This window comes from Phoca vitulina, unplaced genomic scaffold, assembly GCF_004348235.1.
Source record: "Phoca vitulina isolate PV1807 unplaced genomic scaffold, GSC_HSeal_1.0 scaffold40, whole genome shotgun sequence".
NCBI classification, from domain to species: Eukaryota; Metazoa; Chordata; class Mammalia; order Carnivora; family Phocidae; genus Phoca; species Phoca vitulina.
Genome location: NW_022589743.1, coordinates 21,794,040 through 21,819,426, shown reverse-complemented (window position 1 = coordinate 21,819,426; position 25,387 = coordinate 21,794,040). Strand labels below are relative to the sequence as shown.

General features: G+C 40.6%; 1 protein-coding gene across 1 annotated transcript in view; it reads left to right on the top strand.

Moving 5' to 3' along the window:
- Positions 1–3,105: 3,105 nt before the first annotated feature.
- NUFIP2 (nuclear FMR1 interacting protein 2) overlaps positions 3,106–25,387 on the top strand; it is a 31,643-nt gene continuing 9,361 nt past the window's right edge. Inside the window, exons 1-3 of the mRNA XM_032428553.1 lie at positions 3,106–3,495; positions 8,651–10,375; positions 24,407–24,439. Of these exons, the coding sequence (XP_032284444.1) occupies positions 3,213–3,495; positions 8,651–10,375; positions 24,407–24,439 (2,041 nt within the window). The 5' untranslated portion in view covers positions 3,106–3,212. The remainder of the gene's footprint in view (positions 3,496–8,650; positions 10,376–24,406; positions 24,440–25,387) is intronic.

Below are 25,387 nucleotides of genomic sequence, written 5' to 3'. Positions count from 1 at the left end.
TCTCCATTATAACTTCCCACGTTGACTGTAGGTCAAATAAGCTGTAAAATGAATTTCAAAGAATTGTGCAGATTCAATTTTTTATTACTTTAATTTTTAAAGGTGTTATTATGAAAAGTAATAACTACATAACAGAACATTTGGAAAATAGAGAAAAGGAAAAAAAAAAGCATCCATAATTTTACCAGACGTTATATTTTCTTGTTGTGTTTTTCTCCTTAGTGCAGATGTTATTTTAAAAATGCTTGAAATAAGTATACCCAATTATTCTCTTTTCACAGAGGTTTGATATTATGGCATCATTGTTGTCAAATACATGGCAGATCTCAAATATCTTTTACATAAAACTTTTAGAAAAATCAGCATGAAGAAAAGGTACATATTCTACTGCTGTATTTCCACACTTATTTTTAAATATTCATGTTTTGACAAGGTTATGATGGTAGCATACATAGAATTTAATATTCTGCATTTTTTTCTTACATTATATCACAAGCCTTTCTCCATACTGCTACATGCTAAGGCAACATTCATAGTAACCGAAGTACCTGAAGCCAAGGTTTAATTTCCTAAAATTCATACAACTGTATGTGAAGAAAGTAAGGTAGGCTAAGGTGTGGTAAGTCAGAAACTCAGAGTAAATGCTTTTGGTTTGCCTGCAACTGGAGATAGAGAAGTTAGAACTCAGGAATTCTTGCCTTCCAACTAAATGTCTAAGTCAGGAAAGGAATATATAGCCCTATCAACATAATTCTAACTTGTACATGCACTTTTATTTCTTAATTTAATTTAATTTCTTCATTTCTTAATAGATGAGAAAGTGGTGGAATACTACTCAGTGGCAAAGACTTACTTGTCACAATGCTATTATTGGGGTTTTAGCTCTCAAAACTGGGTAAATGTACTCCCCACCACACCCTAAAGGGTCTTTCTTCAAAATTTAGCAAAGCGACACAAATCCTCACTATAAAGAACAAGTCAAGATCTGATCATGGTTGTCTGGATTCAGTGACATATGCTGTTGTAAAAAGGCTTTTACCTTTTAATTATGCTTTTGTGTTGATATTCATTAATTTCAGAGCACAAATTTTTCCCTTAAAGCTTCTTTATTCCTTTAATATTGTCCTGCCGTAGTAAATCAAGCCACATTTTATTTGTTTATTTATTTAAGATTTTATTTTGTTTTATTTTATTATTTTTAAAGATTGTATTTATTTATTTGACAGAGAGAGAGGCAGTGAGAGAGGGAACACAAGCAGGGGGAGTGGGGGAGGGACAAGCAGGCTTCCCACTGAGCAGGGAGCCTGATGTGGGGCTCGATCCCAGGACCCCGGGATCATGACCTGAGCCGAAGGCAGACGCTTAATCACTGAGCCACCCAGGCGCCCCTAAGATTTTATTTTTAAATAATCTTCACACCCAACGTGGGGCTCAAACTCACAACCCCAAGGTAAATAGTCACATGTTCCACTGACTGAGCCAGCCAGGTGCTCCTCAAGCCACATTTTAAAAACTGTAAAATATACACTGAGGAAACAATCCATATGTCCATTGCCAAATGAATGGATAAACAAAATGGGCCATATACATACAATGGACTATCATTCAGCATTAAAAAGGAAGGAAAATTTGATACATACCACAATACCATGAACCTTGAAGACGTGTTAAGTGAAATAAGCCAGACACAAAAGAATAGATATTGTATGGTTCGACTTGTATGAGGTATCACAGAGACAGAAAAGAAAATATTGCTTAAAAGGGGATATGGGGGAGGAGAAAGGGGGAATTATTGTTTAATGGGTGCAGAGTTTCAGTTTGGGATGTAGAAAAAGTCCTGGAGATGGACAGTGGTGATGGCTACACAACAATGTGAATGTATCTACTGCCAATGAACTATACACTTAAAAATGGTTAAAGTGGTAAATTATACATGTTTTATGCTAAATTTAAAAAAATCCCCCCAATATAACATAAACTGAGAATAGTGTATTATACATACAAACATTTTCGGTTTAAGAAGTAATTCTAAAGCAAATACATGTGTCATTACCATCTAGGTCAACAAATAAAATACTATCAAAGGGTACCCCTGCGCTCCTCCCCAACACAACCTTTCTCTTCCTTCCTGAGTAATCACTCTCACTCATAATGTTTCTGACTAACATTTGCTTTTAAAAAATCAGGTTGTGATGTGATAATGCAGGCTAAATTAAACCAACATTACAAAAGCAAGAGTATTTAAATTCCAATATTTTCCATACATGCAAAAAAATTTTTTAACTTAATAAGTTTTAAAGTGCCTTTTCTCCTGTCTTTCGCTCTTGAAACTTCATATTCTACAACTTATCATGGTTCTATAGTTGACCTCACCTGGAGTTAACAACAACAACAGCAACAACTCAACAACAATACTACTTCACTGTAGATTTTAGATTTTCATTCCTCCCGCTCTCCCTTGCCTCCAACTACAAAGAAACAATGATTTAAACCCTTTGTGCCCTTTTAGAAAATTACACAGATACCCCATTGTGGAACCCTATAATCCCTTCGTGGAAAGGAAGAGATTAGCATATGAATACAAAGCAAAATGAATCCAGAATACAAAATGATCTACTGAATTGTGAAGCTCTTGTATTCTTAAAAAATGTATTTATTTCCTCTTTTTGTATTGCCCCTTTAGTGGTCTCAGGGTTAAGGGAACTGATCTCCTCTGGTTACCCGGAAAAGGATTTAAAAAAAAAAAAAAAAAGCCAACAGATTCTAGGAGGTGCAAAACCAACAGATGGCTCCCAGAGCCAGTGGAATTGCCAGTGGAATCGCCAGTGGAATCTGCTACACTCGACGTGAGTTTGCTTGCGGGTGAGGAGTGTAGAAAGTGCTGTTCGCAGACTGCGCGGTGAAGGAGAGACAGCGACAGCAGAGAGCCATAGTGCTGACGTTGAAGGCCCGGCCCTGTGAGGTTGCACAGGGTAAGTGGCGTTGGCCAGGAGGCAGTGGCGAAGGGGAAGGAAAGAGGATTTGGGCTAGGGGCGGGGCCTGCGGCGCAGCGCGGCTCCTGATTGCTGGAGCGCCGCTGCCAATCTCGCAGAATCGCTCGGTTAACCAGTGCGCTGGCTAGACGCGCTCAGATATACTGAGTGAGCCCTGAGAAGCAGTCTCAGATCCTGACGGTGCAGCAGCCCGCAGCTAGGGAGTCCCAGCCGCTTTCAATGGAGGAGAAGCCCGGCCAGCCACAGCCTCAGCACCATCACAGCCACCACCATCCGCACCATCACCCCCAGCAGCAGCAGCAGCAGCAGCAGCCGCACCACCACCACCATTATTATTTCTACAACCACAGCCACAACCACCATCACCACCACCATCACCAGCAGCCTCACCAATACCTGCAGCATGGAGCCGAGGGCAGCCCCAAGGCCCAGCCTAAGGCGCTGAAACATGAGCAGAAACACGCCCTCCAGCAGCACCAGGAAACGCCGAAGAAGAAAACAGGTCTGGGAGGGAGGACGAGTGGGGGAAGGGGAATGGGGGTGGGGGGTAGGGGCGATGGGGGTGGGGCTGGATGGGGAAAGCGCGGACGCGGTCCGAGTGCTTGTGTATGTGTGTGTGTGTGTGTGTGTGTGTGTCTGTGTCCTGCGGGGCTGGGGAAGCCCCCTTCCATTCTCCCAGAGCCCGGCCTGGGCCGCGGGCTTTGCAGCGCCCTCTCCTTCCCCTCAGCACGGCAGAGGCCCAACCAGGCCACTGTGACCTTCCCGGCCCCCGCCTGGGCTGGAGGGAGACCCGGAGGGTCGGCCTTGGAAGTCCAGCCTCATCATTCCTTTCCCGTTTACCTTCCCGAGGCCCCGGAGGAACCTTAATTTGGTAGCCCTGATTTGGGGTGTCCATAGCTCTCCCCCCCAAAGCCTTCGGGGTGTATCTCAAGAAGGCCTAGCGAATCCCGACTTGGGTGGTGTCGCGAGACCCTTTTGCAGGCGGCGAGGCGAGGGTAGGTGGGCAGAGTTGAGGAAGTGTCCTCCCTCACCCGCCACCCCAAGCCCACCTGTGGCCTTGGGGCTCCCCGTCTTGGGGGGGCGGCCGGGACCCCTCGTCTCTCGGGTCATTTCCACCTCTAGACGCCCCTTTCGGGCACCAGACCCCGCAGTCAGCCCTCGCGGCTCCTCGCGAGGCCGGCGCCCCGGGCCCGCTCCCCCCAGAGCCGGCGCGGCTGGAATGTTCTCTCCTCCTCGCGGGGCCGCTTCCTGTCCGCCATGTTGGAAGCCGATTCCTGTCACCGACTCCGGCCCACTGAGGAGCGGAGGGGGAAGGGTGTCGAGGGGGCTCGGCGCGGCGGAGCTGGGGGGCTCGGGATCCCCACCCGCGGCCGTCTTGCCCCCAGCACTGCGGGGGCGCCGTCGCCCCCGGCCGTGGCCGCCCCTCCCCCCGTCGCCGGCCGGGTTGTGTAACCCGGTGGCGGCCGCGCGGTCCCGGGCGGGTCCCTGGGGTGAGGGGCGGGGGCGGTTGGGGTGGGGGAGGGAAGCGGCCACGAGGGGAGCGGCCTGCACCGGGCCCCGCGCGCCGGCGGCCGCGTTTCCCGCTCCCGGGTGCGGCGGGAGGCGCGGGCGGTCCGGGCGGGGAGCCGGCCTGGAAGTGGAGCCGGGAGCAGGAGGCCGCGGGCGGCGGCCGCGGCGCTCCTTGGGGCAGGAGGGCTGGGGGGGGGGGGTACATTTTGGGTAGAGGCGGTGCCTGAAGGCCGGGTGGGGTACCCAGCGGGAACCAGGCTCCCCGGTCACGAGTTTCTCTGCCACAGGAACCTCGTCTCCTGCCAGGTTCGCTCACGACTCCGCCTCTCAGGCTTTCACTTGGGCCCTTTCCCTCTAGCAGCTCATTTTTACAAAAAAAGCTTGTTTAGCTCCCTCAAGCCCCCCAGCATTTACGTTCCGGGCTTGGGTAGTGATTTCGAGGAGAGCGATTAGAAAAACGATTGGATGGGGGGAGAGGGCGAGTTTTTCTTGACCCCTATTTCTTGTCCTTAAAGGAGAAACGAGGTGGCTCATCCATGAGGTTGGTTCACTACCATCTTGCCTCGGACGAGGCTTTTTTCCATGTAAAAAGGAAAGGTGTTTTTCTATTTTCAAATTGATGCCGAGCCCCAAAGTCTTGATTTGAACAAATGTTAAATTGAGAGTAAAAGTCATTTTAGAAAACATTTGAGAAGAAATGAACTTAAAAGTTTGTAACCAGGCAGATTTTTACAAATTAAAGATTCCTTATAAATTGAAGAGAAATGAAGGGAATGGTAAGAAAATGGATGTTAAACCCAGCATATCAAATGTGATACAAGCAGTTACTGAGAGCTGGAGAAAAATTGCTGCTCTATTGAAGACTTAATGTAAATTGAAGAGTGAAATTGGAATGCCAGATTTTCCACTTTTGGGGGCAGGGACATCAGGTGTGCAGTAGAAGTGAACATAGATATTATTTAATCTTAACGGATTTGGAACAGCTTGAAAACTATTAGAAAGTATACAACACTAAATGTTTTAACCTTAGGTCTTTTTCAACTTAGAGGAAAGAACATCTTACTTTATTATGGTTGCTTGGAATATAAAGCAGTATTACTGTTCAGATTGGAAAATTGTATTTCGTTGGTCAGGTATTAATATACCCCTGCAGGCATCGTCTCTGCATATAGAAGCAGCCCCTGAACCATTCAAGGTGGCATTCTTCAAATTAGTATGTCTTATCCAGGAAGAGGATAAAGAGGGGAAACTGGGCTTAGCAGTTTTGAGAGAATGTAAACAATTTGGGATGAACAGTTTTCCATGTGTGGCCTGGTTACAGTACTGTGACTTCAATATGTATAATGCTAATTTACTAAGAAAACTAGGAGCATTTTTGAAATGTATCTGTAATATGTTGAAGTGGGCTTTTATGACCCGTTACCCACAAACCTATAAAGAGGAACCTGTTTTCTTTTTCCAGAAGAGGGCGCAAGAGAGGGCCAAATGTGTTCAGTAATTCCGGTTTCTAATCCAAAAGCTAGATTTATCAGGACTGAAGTTTTGCAGAGTCCATTTGAAGTAGGGTTAGATGCTTTAGCATGACAAACCTGAATAGTGAAAGTGCAGAGAGCTCTTTGACTTCTCTCAGTGATTCTGTGGTGTTTGCATTTTTCTTAAATACCTAAGTTTCTAAAAGAAAATGTTTCTGGTACGTTTTGCATACCAACAAAGTTACTATAGAAAAAAAATTTTTTAAGACTTTATATGAGAAAGAGGGTAGCACGATGGGGCGGGGCGGTGGCAGTGCTGAGGGAGAGGGAGAAGCAGTCTCCCCACGAGACTAGGACCCTGAGATCATGACCTGAACATAAGGCAGACGCTTAACCGACTGAGCCACCCAGGTTCCCCTGGAAAAAACTTTAGTTAAATGAGAAATGCTATTTGTTATTAAAACTTAGGAGTAGAAGTATAGTGGCTTTTGAGCTGTTATTAAATTGTTTGGTGATTCCTGATATTGGAACCACTAAATACTAGTAATTTTAGGAAAAATTATCCTGGTTCACTTAAAAGTCTTGGCTTTGGTCCAGGTTAGTTTGGATATTGGAATTTTTTTAAGACTGCTTGCTTACCTTTGAGAAAGTTACGACTAATGGGCCCAAGAGTACAGACCTTTGTTTAGCCTGTTGGCATGTTAAATGGTATATGTAGTTTTTCTTTTTAGTCTAGAGTTGTACACAGGTAAACTTGGATCTGTTAAAAACGTTGAGAGCCTCTATTTAAGAACTTTTTTAAGAAAAAAGGAACCTTTCAGAAAACACCCTAAGCAGTGATCTCTTCTTTACTTGTAGTTTCATAGTTAGAATTTTTCCACCAAAGTTTGATTTGATTGGCTGTCAAAAAAAAAAAAAAAACTCGGCAGTCAAAAATTACAACTCTACAGAAGTTAAGAGCTTTAACAAAACATTTTTTATGGTACAAGTTTTGTGCCATTCAATCTTAGAACGGTTATAGTCTTGAGTTATTTTCTGAAAGTTAATACAGTAGAAGAAAATACCTTTATTTGTTCATTCTTCACGTCCTTATCTTTTTCTCTGATACGGAATGAGTGCCTTAAAATTATAGTACATCCTGTTGTACATCTTCCCAGACTATGTTCTATTCCACATCAAATTCTTTTAAAACAATGGTTCTCACACTTGTAAAAAAACAAAAAAAAAAATCCTAGATGCTTTATGTTTTTAAAATTCACAAAGAGCTTTTACTGTGGGTTATATATCTGTTGATTACCATATTGGGAATTAAAACAATTTCAAAACAAGAATATAGTTCACATTCCTTTTAGCCTTCACAGGCTAAAGGCCCACAAGAATGAATGAAAGTGACAAAGGCAAATTACTTGGTATTCTTATTGGACACCCCTCCCCCAACCCCCTGAAAAGCTGCCTTAAATGAATGTGTGTGTATCCTTCTATTATGTATCTGTTTCTAATTATTTCTAATTACTTGACCTCAAAATGCTTTTGGGAACATTTCATAGAAAGGTGGTTAACTAATATTACTATTTTACGGGTAAGGAAATGGGAAAAGCTGTTGTTAGCCTAATTGAATAACGTATAGTAGTAAACTCTTTATGGTAGTTGAAGGTCTTAAACTTGAACACCATAACACTTTTTAAAATTAGATACCTTTCATTGTAGTTTTGTTTAGTAAATAATATTGCATCACTTGTAGGCAGTATTACATAGTGATAGGATACTATGTTATAGGCAGACTGGAGTTCAGATTTCCAGTTCTCTATGTTGTGACTTGGACAAGTTAATTTCCCTGAGAGTCTGCTTACCCAGATGTAAAATGAAGAAAATGTATTTTAAAAGAGTTAGAAACATTGGTACATAGTTGTTTTGGTTTCATACATTAACAGTATGATCTAATGTCTGGGAAATGTCAAAATAAATTCAAGACCACTGTAGAAAGAGTTCATGAGTATTAGATTTTTGTTCAGCAGAATGCAGTAGGAACTGCTTATGGTGACTACCAGCCATTTATGGTTGCATAGAAAGGGATTTTTTTTTTTTTAAGATTTTATTTGAGAGAGCTCAAGAGAGCACGAGCAGAGGGGAGAGGCAGACAGTGGGGGGGGGGAGAAGCAGACTCCCAGCTGAACAAGGAGCCCAATGATATGGGGCTCAATCCCAGGACCCTGAGATCAGGGCCTGAGTTAAGGCAGCTTAACTGACTGAGCCACCCAGGCGCCCCTAGGAAGGGATTCTTTAATTTCCCTGTACAATTAATGTATCAACATAACTTGATTTTTGCCCAGAGGGTAGCTCTGTTCTTAATTGTAAAGGAAATTTTATAACAGCCTTGTGAGAACAATGGGGAAGTTGGTTCTTTTAGGCGAGGGGTATTATGGCGTGCTGTTAAGAGGTCTTGTTCTTTCTGACCTCAGACTTTGGTTTGAATTCCAGCTTGGTTCAGTCTCTTGCTTGGTAGACTTCTGATTACTAATATGGGGCTCACAGGTGTTTTCTCGTAGTTGTGAAATAATAACAGATCGTCAAGCTAATGCTCATAGCATAGTGTCTTTAAATGTTAGGTACAACTGTAATTTATATATTATAATTGTAAAAAAAACCAACACCTTTTTTTTTTTCCACCCTCTCTAGGCTATGGTGAACTAAATGGTAATGCTGGAGAAAGAGAAATACCTTTAAAGAGCCTGGGTTCTGATGAAGCTACCAGCCCTATTTCCAGGGTCCTCAATGGCAACCAACAAATTGTAGACACTAATCTGAAGCAGACTGTAAAGGCCAGCACCTTTGGGAAAGCAGGAATTAAAACCAGGAATTTCATTCAGAAAAACAGTATGGACAAAAAGAATGGGAAATCTTACGAAAATAAATCTGGAGAGAACCAGTCTGTAGACAAGACCGATACAGTAGCAATTCCAAATGGTGTTGTAACAACTAATTCTGGCTATATTACTAATGGTTACATGGGCAAAGGAGCAGATAATGATGGTAGTGGATCTGAGAGCGGATATACCACTCCTAAAAAAAGGAAAGCTAGGCGCAATAGTGCCAAGGGTTGTGAAAACCTTAATTTAGTTCAGGACAAAATAATGCAACAAGAGACCAGTGTCCCAACCTTAAAACAGGGACTTGAAACTTTCAAGCCTGACTACAGTGAACAAAAGGGAAATCGAGTAGATGGTTCGAAGCCCATTTGGAAGTATGAAGCTGGGCCTGGAGGAACAAATCGAGGAAAACCTGCTGTGGGTGATATGCTGCGGAAAAGCTCTGATATTAAACCTGGTGTGAGCAGCAAAAAGTTTGATGATCGGCCCAAAGGAAAGCATGCTTCTGCTGTTACCTCCAAAGAGGACTCATGGACCCTATTTAAACCACCACCAGTTTTTCCAGTGGACAATAGCAGTGCTAAAATAGTTCCTAAAATAAGTTATGCAAGCAAAGTTAAGGAAAACCTCAACAAAACTGTACAGAATTCTTCTGTGTCGCCATCTTCATCTTCATCCTCTTCATCATCTACTGGGGAAACTCAGACCCAATCTTCAAGTCGGTTATCCCAGGTCCCTATGTCAGCGCTGAAATCTGTTACTTCGGCCAACTTTTCTAATGGGCCTGTTTTAGCAGGGACTGATGCAAGTGTGTATTCTCCAGGGGGTCAGCCACTGCTAACTACTGCTGCTAATACTCTAACACCCATCTCGTCTGGGACTGATTCAGTTCTCCAGGACATGAGTCTGACTTCAGCAGCTGTTGAACAAATTAAATCTAGCCTTTTTATCTATCCTTCAAATATGCAAACTGTGCTGTTGAGCACGGCACAAGTGGATCTACCCTCTCAGACAGATCAGCAAAACCTGGGAGATATCTTCCAGAATCAGTGGGGTTTATCATTTATAAATGAGCCCAGTGCTGGCCCTGAGACTGTTATTGGGAAGTCATCAGATCATAAAGTGATGGAGGTGACATTTCAAGGGGAATATCCTGCCACTTTGGTTTCACAGGGTGCTGAAATAATCCCCTCAGGAACTGAGCATCCTGTGTTTCCCAAGGCTTATGAGCTGGAAAAACGGACTAGTCCTCAAGTTCTGGGTAGCATTCTAAAATCTGGGACTACTAGTGAGAGTGGAGCCTTATCCTTGGAACCCAGTCATATAGGTGACCTGCAAAAAGCAGACACCAGTAGTCAAGGTGCTTTAGTGTTTCTCTCAAAGGACTATGAGATAGAAAATCAAAATCCTCTGGCGTCTCCTACGAACACTTTGTTAGGCTCCGCCAAAGAACAGAGATACCAGAGAGGCCTAGAAAGAAATGATAGCTGGGGTTCTTTTGACCTGAGGGCTGCTATTGTATATCACACTAAAGGTAACTCATTTGTTCTTCTATAAAGATTCCTACTGGTTGATTTAACTTACATTAGCTGGTGTATTAAGGGTGAATTTTGGAAATTACTATGAGATTCTTTAAGAATTTGGAAACTAAGTTGAGAATAACAGTGGATAAGCAGCTGATAAACTAATTCAGGGTCTTTGGAAATAGTACTATTAAGGAATGTTCACGTTTTCAACTTAAAAGCATTTTTTTTTTTAATATGTACAAGTATATTTGACTTCCTACACTTGGTTCAAAGAGTGAAGAGGGGTGGGGTTGTGCCTAAAGGGATGACATATTTTCTCTTCGGTTCTTTTTAAAATTTTTCTTTGAACAGATGTTCGCTCTCCTTTGCTTTTTATATCATATGCTTCTTTATTAGTGAGCTCACTTGATAGTTCTAATTTGTGTAAAATGAGTAGGAGCAGTGTTTTAGAGGAGGAGTCCAAAAAGATGGAGTGTCAAACTATTTTTTCTCTTATACGAAGGAATAGTGGGTACTGAATGGTAAATGGAAAATAATTTCAATAACTGCAACGGCAAGCCCAATTAGCATTGTAGGAACCAGGCTCTTGGAATCTGTACTTTCCATAGCCCAAAGCCTATGTTAAAAAAAGGAATCCGATATCTTTCAAGTTCCATGTGCATAACTTTTTTAGAATATGGTTTATTTGTGTCTTTTTTTTAAAGTTAAAATTAATTTATATGAGAGAGAGAGCAAGCATCGGGAGGGGCAGAGGGAGAATGCTGAGCAGGGAGTCCACTGCAGGGCTTAGTCCCAGGACCCTGAGATCATGATCTGAGCCAAAATCCAGAGTCTATGCTTAACCGCCTGAGCCACCCAGGCACCCCATTTGTGTCTTAAAAATATGCTGTATGGCGGGGCGCCTGCGTGGCTTAGTTGGTTAAGCGACTGCCTTCGGCTCAGGTCATGATCCTGGAGTCCCGGGATCGGGTCCCACATCGGGCTCCCTGCTCAGCAGGGAGTCTGCTTCTCCCTCTGACCCTCCGCCCCTCGTGTGTTCTCTCTCTCTCTCTCATTCTCTCTCTCAAATAAATAAAATCTTTTTTTTTTTTAAAGATTTTATTTATTTATTTGACAGAGACACAGCGAGAGAGGGAACACGCAGAGGGGGTGGGAGAGAGAGAAGCAGGCTTCCCGCCGAGCAGGGAGCCCGATGTGGGGCTCGATCCCAGGACCCTGGGATCATGACCTGAGCCAAAGGCAGACGCTTAACGACTGAGCCACCCAGACGCCCCTAAATAAATAAAATCTTTAAAAAAAAAAAAAATATGCTGTATGGCATAACTTATCCATACAGCAAATAACGAGGCTTAGTGAATGATGTTTACAACCTAGGTACTTTTGAGAACAGTGGTTTTCAGTCTTCCACTTCCATATTCCCCTCCTCCCCTAACAGAAATCTGTACCCCATGCATGCATACACACACCTAAGATATGCTGCACATTCCCATTTTTAACATTGGCTCATTTAGGCAGTGACTTGCAACTGCAGGGAAGGGGCAGCATATCATATAGTGGGGATGAGGTAATTACCATATTCTCCCTGGAAGAATCACTGCCTCAGAGATGAATAACAAAGCTATTTATGTGACTTTTAAGCAAATTGCCTCCTCTGCATACCTTTCCTTATCTGCAAACTGGAAGACATTAGTAAAATGAACAGATGTCCTTTTTCTGTTTTTCTTCCCTTTAAAAAATGGGAGTAAGTAGTAGTATTGCCTTACGGGAGTTTAGGAGTAGAAATCCTGGCAGATAAAATTACCTGTCTTCACTTTTTTCTCCAGCACTGCTATTTGGAAGTAAATGAATTAACCAGGAAGTGGATGTTTTTAGGAAAGTTAGGGCAAAAAAATTGCTTAGTTTCTTAAGACTTGTGGTTAATTATCAGTTAAATTCTGCTGGGGGAGTTGGCGTTTTTGGTGGTATCTTCTGTGCCATCTGCCCTCCAGAGACCTTTATTGGGAAAAGCTTTACCTGAGTATTTTGTATTGGTGGTCATTGTGTGAACCTGAGAGGATATCTGATTATGTTCTTCCGTAACCTGCAAAAAAGTCCGGGACAAGTTGTTCCATTAAGTGGCGGTTGGCTGGTGGTTTTATATAGATTTTTATTATGGAGAATTGTAAGCCTTTTTAAATGGGACTATTAGCTCCTCTGTCTATTTCTAGGTATTCTGTATGCATTTTCCGTATAGGTAGGCTAACTAGATAGGAAATCAGTGGTATTTAGATGAGCTAAATGCCCCTACATGGATGCAGTTATATTTAATTTTGCTGATATTACCGAATGATTTGCTTTAGTAAAGTGCATCAATTTGAGTTTTGTAGTTGGATATTACTGAGATTAAATTGGTATTGATTGTCGCCCCCCCCCCCCCCCCCGCACAATGGATAGTTCAGTTAGTTCCCAGTGGCAGGTTCTTTGAATTACTGCCAAATGTGGATTGGTTCATTAGGTCACTAATTTTTCTTTGAATTTGTTTTGAATTACAACCTTTTGAAGATGTGCAGATCTTTCTCATAAGCGAAGGCTGGCTTTTTTTTTCCCCCAAGTTGTCTTAAACTCTAAAGGAGGTAATAAACAGTTTGGCTTATTGGAATACTTTAAAAGAGCACCTGTATTTTCTTGGTCCGTTAGTGTAGTCTTCTCTTTCAACTTTCAAAGGCAATCGCTTACTGAGTTAAAGTTAGGCTCAGGAATAGAAGTTCTTAGGCATACCTCCTAACTTCAAAAATAAGCTCTTCAACAACTTTATTTGGAACTAGTAGGTAAGAGGGTGCTTGGTGTCAGTTTAGTAGGAATGGTGCATTTTTTAGATTAAACATTAATTACTTGCAGCCTTAGACTAATGTTCAGTACATTTTGAGGATATGAAATACAGATGCGATGAGGCATAAAAAAAGAGATTGGTGGGAATTCTAGTTCTTGGGATTTTTTTTTTACACATTATGCTATTAACTTTTCTTAAACAGGAGGGTTAATCTTCATATTATCTGGGGGAATATTGTACCATTACATAGCAGTATTAATATTTATGGTGAGATGTAGGTTCTATTTTCTATTTTTCTCAAGTGGCACTTAAGGGGGGTGAACTTTAAAGTGATATCTTTTTAAACTGACTATGAAAAAATTTATATTCAAAAGTGGAACCTATAATGAACCCCAATGTACCCGTCTAGCCTGAACATTTAAAAAGCATGGTCATTCTTATTTCACCTGCCTACCTTCACACTTTCTTTGGTAGCAGTGTCAAGAGCAAATTCCAGGTCTCCTAACATTTTGCTAGTTGATACTTATGTTAGAGTGATAGCTTTTAATGCACATACCCAGGACATATAACTGTTGCCTCCTTTAAAGCATTTACTTTTCAAGAGACTTGTAACACTAGACCCTTTAACTTTTTGAGGTGAATATTTGATTTTGAAATGGTCATTTGAAGTAATTTGATTCAAAAAAAGTCATTTGAAGCCAAATCTGTTGAAATAGGTTGGTGTGAGTTGTGTGTTTGGTCAGTGTTTGTTTAAACCAGGTTGATTTATCTTGCCTAACTAATAATGCACTGAAGGTTATCAAGCATTCAAAATGGTATTTTGGAGTATTCATGAAAAAATAATTTGATATGGTAAATTTTACCCAGCATGTAGAGATGCAAGGGGAGATGAATAAAATAAGGTGTAATTCTTGATGGTTGAAGTGAGTCAACACGACAGTTATCTAGTATAAAATGTCCTTGAGGGAACACTAGGCTATAGTATGAAACTTTAAGAATTTGTTTCTCTGTTACCTCCATAGGTTATTGGCATAAATGATTTGATTTACTAGATCTGGGCCACACCCTGGAATAAAAATGTGTTTTAACTCACTAGGTGGTTCTCATTGCCAGCTAGGATTGGGAACTCCAAGTCTAGAGAGCTTTCTTCAGCTTAATCCTTTTTTTCTTTTTCTCTGCCACAGTTGTGCAGTAATATGTATGTGTGTATGTTTTCCTTTTTCCCTTACGATGTACTTAGAGGCAAAGTACTTTGCTTAGTTATGGAAGACTTCGAAAGGGTGAGTCCTTTTCTTTGAAGAGCTTAAGTAGAGGTGAAAACAATACACAAGTTTACTAGGCAAGATTTTAAGTGTCATACAGATACAAATACCTAGAAGACTTTAGTGGAAGGAGAATTTTTAATGGAGTAAAGGTGGGAAGAGTAAATGTTGGGTTTGTTTTCATGGAGGCAGCAGTATTTAAACTGAGTTTTGATGGATGGGGAAGATTTTTTGACTTACGGAAATGCAGAGAGGAGGAAGATAAAGATTAGATAAGTTGGAGAATCCTGAGTAAATGTAAATATTGGAAGGGTTCTGCTTTGGATGTGGTGAGGGAACATAGAAGGAAGGTAAGTTGCTACCAGATCATCAGATCAGTTTGGAGGCAGGTGGGGAGCCACTGAATGTCAGGGAGACAGGCTGGTGGAATGGAAGTAACTTAACTGCACAGAAGACAGGGGTGAATGCTGAAGTATTCCTAATTACTGTGTACCTGAAAAAAAATCATTTGTCATTTTTAAGCCTGGGCTTCTAAATTTATAAAATAGTACATCAGCCTTTGTTTTATTGTACACTTTTAAAAACTGAGTTGGTAGTATTACCTTGCATTCAGCTAGATTAATGTGGCACCAATTTGTAAGATACATTGGAAGTCATTTTTCTTTTTTTTTCTTTTTTAAAGATTTTATTTATTTATTTGACAGAGACAGCGAGAGAGAACACAAGCAGGGGGAGTGGGAGAGGGAGAAGCAGGCTTCCTGCTGAGCAGGGAGCCCGATGGAGGGCTCGATCCCGGGACTCTCGGATCATGACCCGAGCTGATGGCAGACGGTTAAAGACTGAGCCACCCAGCCACCCCTGGAAGCCGTTTTTCTTTCTTTTTTTTTTTTTTTTTTTTTTTTTTTTTAAAGATTTTATTTATCTGACAGAGAGATAGCGAGAACAGGAACACAAGCAGGGGGAGTGGGAGAGGGAGAAGCAGGCTTCCCGCTGAGCAGGGAGCCCGATGCGGGGCTCGATCCCAGGACCCTGGGATCATGACCTGAGCCAAAGGCAGACGCTTAACGACTGAGCCACCCAGGCGCCCCTGGAAGCCGTTTTTCTGATGAACTTTTGGAATAGTCTTGGCAGAGGAATAACAAGATTTTACCTTTTGTATTTGCAGTCATATGAATGCATTATTTATCTGAAAATAAACATTTTATTATTTTTTTTAAGATTTTATTTTTTTTGACAGACACAGCGAGAGAGGGAACACAAGCAGGGGGAGTGGGAGAGGAAGAGAGAGAAGCAGGCTTCCTGCCGAGCGGGGAGCCCGGTGCGAGGCGCGATCCCAGGACCCTGGGATCATGACCTGAGCTGAAGGCAGATGCTTAATGACTGAGCCACCCAGGCGCCCCCCTAAAATCCCTTTTTAAAAATAAATGTTTATTGGGGCGCCTGGGTGGCTCAATCGTTAAGCGTCTGCCTTCAGCTCAGGTCATGATCCCAGGGTCCTGGGATCGAGCCCCGCATCGGGCCCCCTGCTCGGCGGGAAGCCTGCTTCTCCCTCTCCAACTCCCCCTGCTTGTGTTCCCTTTCTCGCTGTGTCTCTCTCTGTCAAATAAATAAATAAAATCTAAAAAAAAAATAAAAAGGGATTTTAGGTTTGGGAATGCGGAAGCTGATCTACGGGGTATGAGGAGGCAGGAGACAAGTTATGGTTAATCCATCAAAGGGAAGGGGGACTATGTATACAGTTTAGACTTTTGTTTACAGAAGGATTTGAATACTAAATTTTCTCCTTTTAATACAATGCTGAAGAAGTCTTTTCACCTTTACTGCATTTTATTATTATTGCTCCGTGATTGCTTATGGCATCACAGCTGTCTTTCTCATAATCTTATTAACAGGTACCTGCAGATTTGACTTTGGTTTCAGCCCTAGTTGAATTTATTAGATTGGGGAAGGATCCTTTTGTCCCCCTCTGTAATACGGGACATACAGGAATGTTTGTAACAAGTAATTTAATGTGGTTGTGAGACCCTTTTTTTCCCAGTGACTTACCATTTTAGCATCCATATTAGGATGCTTGATTTTTCATTAAGTCTGCTTTATGAGTACAATAGTAATGAATTTACTTTGGTATTAGTCTGAAAAGTAACTTGTAAGGAATTTATAGAAGGTAAAATTTAACCCCCAGATTTTATTAGCTTACGTCCTGAAGGTGAGGGAAGAACCACCCACACTATAAAAGCAGAAATTGTCTATTACTATCTTAGTAGTAGCAGTTTCGTTCCAAGCAACTTGAATTTGATATTTTACTCTAAAAGTAAACTGGATTAGAATAAGCATAGAAGTAGAAATGAACCAAAACCCAAAGCAAACCCTTAAGCTCCAAGTTTTTCTTTTTTTTTTTTTTTTAAAGATTTTATTTCTTTATTTGACAGAGAGAGACACAGTGAGAGAGGGAACACAAGCAGGGGGAGTGGGAGAGGGAGAAGCAGGCTTCCCGCAGAGCAGGGAGCCCGATGTGGGGCTCGATCCCAGGACCCTGGGATCATGACCTGAGCCAAAGGCAGATGCCCAACGACTGAGCCACCCAGGCGCCCAAGCTCCAAGTTTCTAATGTATGTATCTAGAGGTGATCCAGACAGTTCTATTTAGTTTGGTGTAGCTCCAAATTGGGAATGTAAGACTGAAGTTGATGCAATGAAAAGTTACATTAAGTATCTCCTAAAAAGGTGATGACTTCTAAGTACTTTAGTCAAATTGACTTGAAAATAAGCCGTTATCAGGGTGCCTGGCTGGCTCAGTCAGTAGGGCATGCAACTCTCAGTCAGTCTCTACTCCCACCATGGGGCTGGAACTCACAACCCCAGACCAAGAGTCGTACACTCCACTGACTGAGCCAGGCAGATGCCCCTAAAATTAAAAAAATTAAATAAGCTGTTAATTCTCTGGTATAGTCAAAATGGAAAAGAAAAGGGTGGGGAGAAGATTCTGACAGTCTTTGCAAAAGAATAGGGAGGTACTCCGGACTGACTGGTTGGGAAAGGAAATCAGAATAGCAAAACATGGTGCTAAGATACCCAGTAATGGCTTGATAAGGGATTGGAAGGCAAGATCAGTGGTAGATTGATCTGGGGGTTCTCAGTTGTAGCAGTCCCCTTGTTTGGCCTTATATTTGATTTGTTTCCTTTTGGGGTGGGAAGACATGCTTTTTATTTTTTATTTTTGTTTAGATTTTTTTTAAACTTATTATTTAGAGAGAGTGAGAGAGTGCATGCATAGGGGCAAAGGGAGAGGGAGACAGAATCTCAAGGAGACTCTTTCCAGCACAGTGCTGGACACAGGGCTCAGTCCCATGACCTAAGCCAAAATCAAGAGTTGGACGCCCAACTGACTGAGCCACCCAGGTGCCCTGAGACATGTGCTTTTTAAAATGTTTAAATGTTTTCAAAGGATTTTTTAAGGTACTAATTTTTTTTTTTTTTTTGAGAGGGAGAGAGCTTGAGAGTGTGTGTGGGCAGGGGTGGTGGGGAAGGGCAGAGAGAGAATCTTAAGCAGGCTCCTCACCCAGCACAGAGCCCAGATGCGGGGCTCAGTCTCACGACCCTGAGATCATGGACCTGAGCCAAAATCAAGATTCAGATGCTTAACCAACAGCCACCCAGGTGCCCCTTAAATGTATGTTAAACTGGGACAATAGTATCATTCAATTTTAAAAGTAAAAAAAAAATAAGCCTCAAGTTGGCTTTAACCCTCTTAGCTTTAGTCTTTTTCTTTGAAGAATTAAATGCTGAATTTTTCATTGGACCATATGCAGTTGCTGTTTTTGTAGGTCAAATCAGTTTCAAATGGACCTAATACTACTTTGTTACATTATTACTTCCTGACTAATTTATGAGTAGTATTTTATTGAAGTGTTTACATATTGCACTGAGCTCTGTGCGAAGCAATTGTGATAAGTAGATGAAAAGAGGGGATTCATGTCTTTAAGGAATTCAGTCTAAAAGGGAAACATACATGGAAAGAAATACATGACTAGTGTGACTGCTCTGTAGAAAAATATATAAAACGTGTTTGGAACATAGAGTTACCCCTAAAGGGGGTGAGAGGGTCAGGAGAGGCTAGTAGGATTCAAAAGAGAAGTGGAAATTGGCTTATTTATTGTACAAAGAAAGTCATAACTATTTTAGGTGGAGGAAATGGAATAGTATTGGAACATGCTAGTCATTTCAGAGTGCTTCAAGGAAGGTGAGTGGTGCAAGTTAGAAAAATCTTTAATTTAGTCATCCAGTTTATTTATTGATATACGGCTGTGTCAAATGCTAGAAATTTTATACAAGACAAACAGATCTAGTCTCCCTGTAGGCAGTGAGAATCCATTGAAATGTTTTGGTCCCTTTTAGGTTTATATTTTTAGAGGAAGAGAATGATAGCCATGGTGTAGAAGATAGAAAGTGAGACCCGATTAAGGGCAAGAGAGGCCTGTTAAAAGATGACATTGCAGAAGTGTTCGTAAGGTACCTGCTTGAACCAGGCAGTGACATCTGGCCAGAGAGAGAGAGTGACTAGAAGGTGAACAGTGTCTTAACTTTGAATGAGAATTGCAGTAGTTGAACACTCCCTCCCTAAATTCTCTAATTTGCATTTCCTTAACTACCCACTTTCCTACTTGTTACATCTTCAGCATAACCTTCCTGGTACCATTCTCTTTTTCTCAAGTGTTGGTGTTCTTTCAGTCTCCTTTTCATGCTACTCAAACTCCTCTGAGTAATCTCATCCAATTCTATCACTGTGTATTAAGCTCAAAACTTCAACTGCTTTTACATTGAGTTCAGACCATGTATTTACAACATCACCACTCTAATTCTTTGTATATAAAACTGAATTCATTTTTTCCCAAACCCTAATTATTAGGTTAAATGGATCCTGTCTCTAACATACCCATTTTTCCCTTTCTATCTCTAATACAACTGTCCTAATTTCTTCACTTTTGCAGTAACATTTACTGGGCTCTTTTTCTGTACAGTAGTCCAACCTTATCCGTGGTTTTGCTTTCCGCGGTTTCAGTTCCCCGCGGTCAGCTGTGGTCTGGAAGCAGATGATCCTTCTGAATCGTCAGAAGGTCAGTAGTAGCCTAATGTGACGTCACAATGCCTATTGTCATTCATCTCACTTCATCTCATCATGTAGGCATTTTTTCATCTCACATCATCACAAGAAGAATGTTAAGTACAGTACAATTGAGATACTTGAGAGAGACCACACTCACATAACTTTTTTTTTTTACAGTGTTTTACAATGGTTCTATTTTATTGTTAATCTCTTACTGTGCCTAATTTATAAATTAGACTTTATCATAGGCATGTATGTATAGGAAAAAACATAGTATACGTAGGGTTTGGTACTGTTTGCAGTTTTAAGCATCTCCTGTTGGGGAGAGGGGTCTTGGAACCTATCTCCTGCAGATAAGGGGGACTACTGTATTATAACTTCATCCATACTCTTCAGTTTCCTCAATCATTACTAGTATTTAGTACAATAATCTCATATTTTCAGTGACTTCCCTTCACCTATATGATGTAAATAGTAAACTTTCCTTTGTATGTGCCTTTGTGCTATCCCCTGAATAGCAGAATAGCATTTATCTTTGTGTGAATCTTTCCTTCTTAGTGACTTTTAGCTCTGTTCCCTGAATAGTTTTGTTCTTTGTCTAAATCTTTTTGTTTTAGTGAAATCTAGCCTTAGTAAATAATTGTGACCACCAAAGCATAGGTTAGTAAACTTTTTTTTTTTTTTAAAGATTTTATTTATTTATTTGAGAGAGAGAATGAGACAGAGAGCATGAGAGAGGGGAGGGTCAGAGGGAGAAGCAGACTCCCCACTGAGCAGGGAGCCCGATGCGGGACTCAGTCCCGGGACTCCAGGATCATGACCTGAGCCGAAGGCAGTCGCTTAAGCAACTGAGCCACCCAGGCGCCCTAGTAAACTTTTTATATGAATGACCAGATAGTAAATATTTTAGGCTTTGTGAGCCATGGGGTCGGGCTCTTCCTTGCAGTTCTAGTTATTTGATTCTGCCTTGTACACAAAAACAGCCATGGGTAATATATAAAATGGGTGTGGCTCTGTTCCAAGAAAACTTGATTTGCAAAAACAGGCAATGGGTAGAAATCAGTTTGCTGACCCCTGCTTTAGCATACCTCATACTTATTAATTAATATCACCAAGCTTTGTTCATGTTGATGCTTCTGTCTAGAAAAGCTATCTCTTCTAAGCTCACGGAGGCAGAGCCTTTCTGGTTTCACATCTATATCCCTAGCCCCCTAAATAGTACTTTTTATTCCACTTGGAATTTAGAACTTGTAGGTTATTGGACATCTATTACAGGAAGCATTGTGATAGGGAGTTATGTAGGAAGTAGTAGTAGTCTGCTTTAGAAAATTGAATGTTAAATTTTCTTTGATGAGGTGGCATAACTAAATACTTGAAAAATTTTATATAGTAAAATTTAACATTTGGATGGTGGCAGTCTAAATTGCAGAATTTTAATAAAATTGCCTACTTTGGTATATTTTAAAAGCAGAAACCTTCACTTATGTTAGCAAATTTGGTCCTGTGGCCATTTCTCAATAACTATTTGCATAACTGGGTGCTGGGATCCAACTTTAAAAAGAACTGGGAAGTAAAAAACCGTGTGGGGTGGGGGGCGAGGGCAGTATTAAAAGTAGAAAGATTAATTACTATGTTATGATTTTGTATAGTTGAATGTGCCTTATTTTGTTCAGCTTCTCTTGTGATAGTTAAAACAGTTACACAGAGTAACTTGTTTTGTATTTAGAATCTGCATGGAGACTTTTGTAACTTAAAAGAGGGCAAAAATACAATTTTCTCCTTTCCTATATATTCTCTATTACTAGCTTATTAGTCTTAGTATGGTTGTTTAAGCATAACATGTAATCGTGCAAACAATATTTGATTTATTTCCCCTTCTTTCTGATCTTCAGTTAAGTTTCATGGAAACTTGAAATTCTAATCAAGGACATCAAGTTGCTACTAGTTACAGAAGTATTTAATATTAAATAACTGGAAGGGGAATTGCATTCATTTCTCAGTTCAGCACTTCAATAATGTTGATGTATTTCTTGGCTAGAAGTTAGGTTGGCCCATGGCTAATTTTTTAGCTAGGTCATACATCCCTTTCCCCTCCTCAAAAAGCATGATCAATTTCACTACTCCAGAGCCCTTATTTGAATGTAATAAGACTTTCTTACCAGAAATCATTTAAAATCTACGTTTAAAACCTGGGGTGCCTGGGTGGCTCGTCGGTTAGGCGTCTGCCTTCGGCTCAGGTCATGATCCCAGGGTCCTGGGATTGAACCCTGCATCGGGCTCCCTGCTCAGCGGGAAGCCTGCTTCTGCCTCTCCCCCTGCTTGTGTTCCTGCTCGGGCTGTCTCTCTGTCAAATAAATAAAATCTTTAAAAAAATAAAATTTATGTTTAAAACCTAAAGCTGAATGTTCTAGATTAAGCTAAGGAAATGTCTTCAATCCAATGAAGACCTTGGGTGGTGCAAAAAGTTATTTTTGTCTTTAAAATTTATATGTTTGCCTTTAAAGTACTCCAGTTTTTACGGACTCTTGAGTGTAGTCCCCCCCCCCCTTCCCCCACCAAAAAAGGGTAGAGGGGGAAGGGCAGGTTGAGATTTGTGGTGGGGAGGAGAAAAGGAAATGTTATAGCATAGGTGGGTCAAAATGAAAAGTTGGTGTTTTTCTCAACATACAACTAAATACACATTTATCTTTACATTAAACAGACTTAATGAGCATCAGGTAATACATACAGAACTCAGGAATTTATTTGTTGCAAGATGTGAGATTTCTGTACTTTAATTAAAAGAAAAAATGTTTGTGTTGGATTAATGTTTTTGAAGTCAGATCAACCAAGAAAAGGCTTATCTTTGGACTTCTTAAAGTATGCCATTCTGAAGTACAGAAATGTGTAGGATAACGGCTCTAATGACCATTTCAGCTATTCCTACTTGTCTGAAAATAATAGAATTAGAAATTAGATTAATAGATATGAGTGCCATGACTAGAATAACCTTCCTGATACATCTTCTTTTTTCCAGATTAGATTGGTCACGTTCTCTCCCCTTCTTAGACCTAGGAGATGGGGATTTTCCTGCCAATCTTTGGATGGGTATCTGTCCAGTGAATTTTTTTTTTTGAGAGTGAGCACAAGCAAGGAGAGGGGCAGAGGGAGAGGGAGAAGCAGACTTTCCCTGAGCAGGAAGCCCGATGCGGGGCTTGATCTCAGAACCCTGAGATCATGACCTGGGCCCAAGGCAGACACTTAACTGACTGAACCACCTAGGCGCCCCTGTCCAGTAATCTGAAGCCCATAGCATCCATCTAAGCTCTTGGACCAAGTGACAACTAATATATTATTTCCCGGTCTTTGTTTAATCAGGCCTTTATTATGATACCTTGAATGCAATTTTATCTGGGTAATTACTTTATTTTGAATAATTAACCTGTTGTTCCAAACATCCAATTCTGGCAAATTTTCAAAACTTAGAAGTTTTTTAGGAGTGAATTTGGTGGGGGATAGAGGGGAGCAGGGAGAGTGTGATCTACTATTCTCTGATTCCAACAATAAACATAAAACAAAATAATAATTTGAGATTTATACACTTTTAGCCCTGAGGAGAGATTATGTTTTAACTTAACTATAACCCATGTCCAGATACATCCTATCTTAAGGAGCTCCAGTTTTATTTTTCATTAACTATAATTGGCCAGTGATAAATTATATGGAATACAATTACACAAAATCCAGTTATACAGAAGAAAAATCACGTTTTTGTCTTTCAGAATGGCAGTTGTATGGCCATGGGAAGAGCACTTATTCTCTAGTCATAGTTCATTCCTGTTACTGTGTAGTCTTTGTTTACATTATAAACCTAGTAGAGTATTTCCTTTCAAGGTATTGTAGTTCCTATTTTCCTGTTCTTTGGTTCTTGTGGTATAGTAGTCATCTATTGTCTTATTCATCAAACCTTCAAATGAGCCCTCTGTGAAGCTTTCTGGAATGCTTACAGATAGAATTTTTCTTGCCTTTTCTCTGTATGTGACTATAGTTCGGTCATGTACATATTTTCTTCACTGTAAGTTATCAAAGTAAGCACATTGTGATCACATTTCAATGGAATTGGAGCAAATGAGGATTGTGTTTACTAATAAATGGGTATGGATTGGCATTTTGACCTTATGGGTTAAAAATAAGAGTAGGTGTGGTTTGAAGAGCAGAATCACTTGCCTATAGCAAAGAGTTAAGTAAAATTTTAATAAGGCATTTTAACCAAATTTGAGTGCTTAATCAAATTTGAATGCTTCATTCAGAAGACTTGGGTACCCCATTGGGTTATGATGGGTTGCCAAAAAATACTTCGTTTTTTTAAATAACAATGAGCTGTTACAAGAAATAACATTGAGATTATCTATAGCATGCTTCAGCATATCTTTGCTATTTGTATAGATGGAATTGTTCTCTTGGTAGTTTGATTTCAGATGATAATTCACTTTTTTTTTTAAAGATTTTATTTATTTGACAGAGATAAAGAAAGCACAAACGGGGAGCGGCAGGGAGAGGGAGAGGGAGAAGCAGGTTCCCTGCTGAGCAGAGAGCCGAATGCAGGGCTTGATCCCAGACCCTGGGATCATGACCTGAGCCGAAAGGCAGACTTATCATTCACTTTCTGTAATTAACTTAAGGCAATCTGAAAGACACTACTTGAGAATTCCAAGAAAATAAGAGTGTTTTGTCTAAGATTTAGTAGAACTGTGCTATTTCAACCCTACCTCCAGCCCAGCAATAACCGGTCTAGATTTTTTAGGTTTAAAGTGAAAAGCATAGCTTTAAACTTTGCTCTATAAAACTTAGTGTATAAAATAATCTTTTTTTTCCTTTCTTTGCAGAAATGGAATCTGTTTGGAATTTGCAGAAGCAAGGTAAGAATGGTTAGGTTACCTAAAATGTTAGTACTAATGACTAATTAGTGTATGTTATGATTGGGTGGGAATAACATAAACAGTGACCCACCAAGTGAATAGGCTTTATATTTTGAATTATTTAATAACTGCAGTTAAAAGACATTGGCTGCCTTACCAGGATTGCTAAACATGGGGTAACACTGAAAAGAGTATATGAAAATACTCTTCACCTGCTAGGTGAAGAACGTGAATTTTTTCCCCCTCTGATTATGAAAGTAAGACAGAACATAAATATTTTTAATCTAGGAAACCAGCATGAATAAGTGTTTCCACTTATAGCCAGTCTTTATCTGTATTTGTGTGGTAGACAAGTGGTATCCTAAGAACTGAAATTCATAGTTCAGAAAAATATTAGCTAGCTGTTTTAGAAGCCTTATTTGGGCTGTTATATTCTCTGAAATAATACATGGTTAAAAATCTAAAGAATAGCAAATTAGCTTCCTTCGTGAACCACATGTATAAGATGTGAATAGCAGGAAGCCAAAGGGACTGAATAACCCACATCTGGATTGTTTGGAATTTTCAAAAAATTTAAATTGGTTATCCTGATTATTGTGTGCTTTTCCAAATACATTAAAACGTGGTAGATACGGAATACCTGAAATAAAGTAAGTTTCAGTCTGGAGAACGTCACTAATAGATTTGGGCTTTTAGAACCCTGTAACTGAATTGCATCCCATTTCCCATCCACTTTGCTAGCTCATATAAGTGAGAGAGGTCACTATGTAAGCTAAAAAGTGGCAAGATTAAATGTAGGTTTCCCTGGGGGCTCCTGGCTAGCTCAGTTGGAAGAGCATGGGACTCTTGATCTCAGGGTTGTGAATTAGAGCCCCACATTGGGTGTAGAGATTACTTAAAAAATAAAAAATAAAATCTTTTTTAAAAATGTAGGTTTCCCTGATTTCC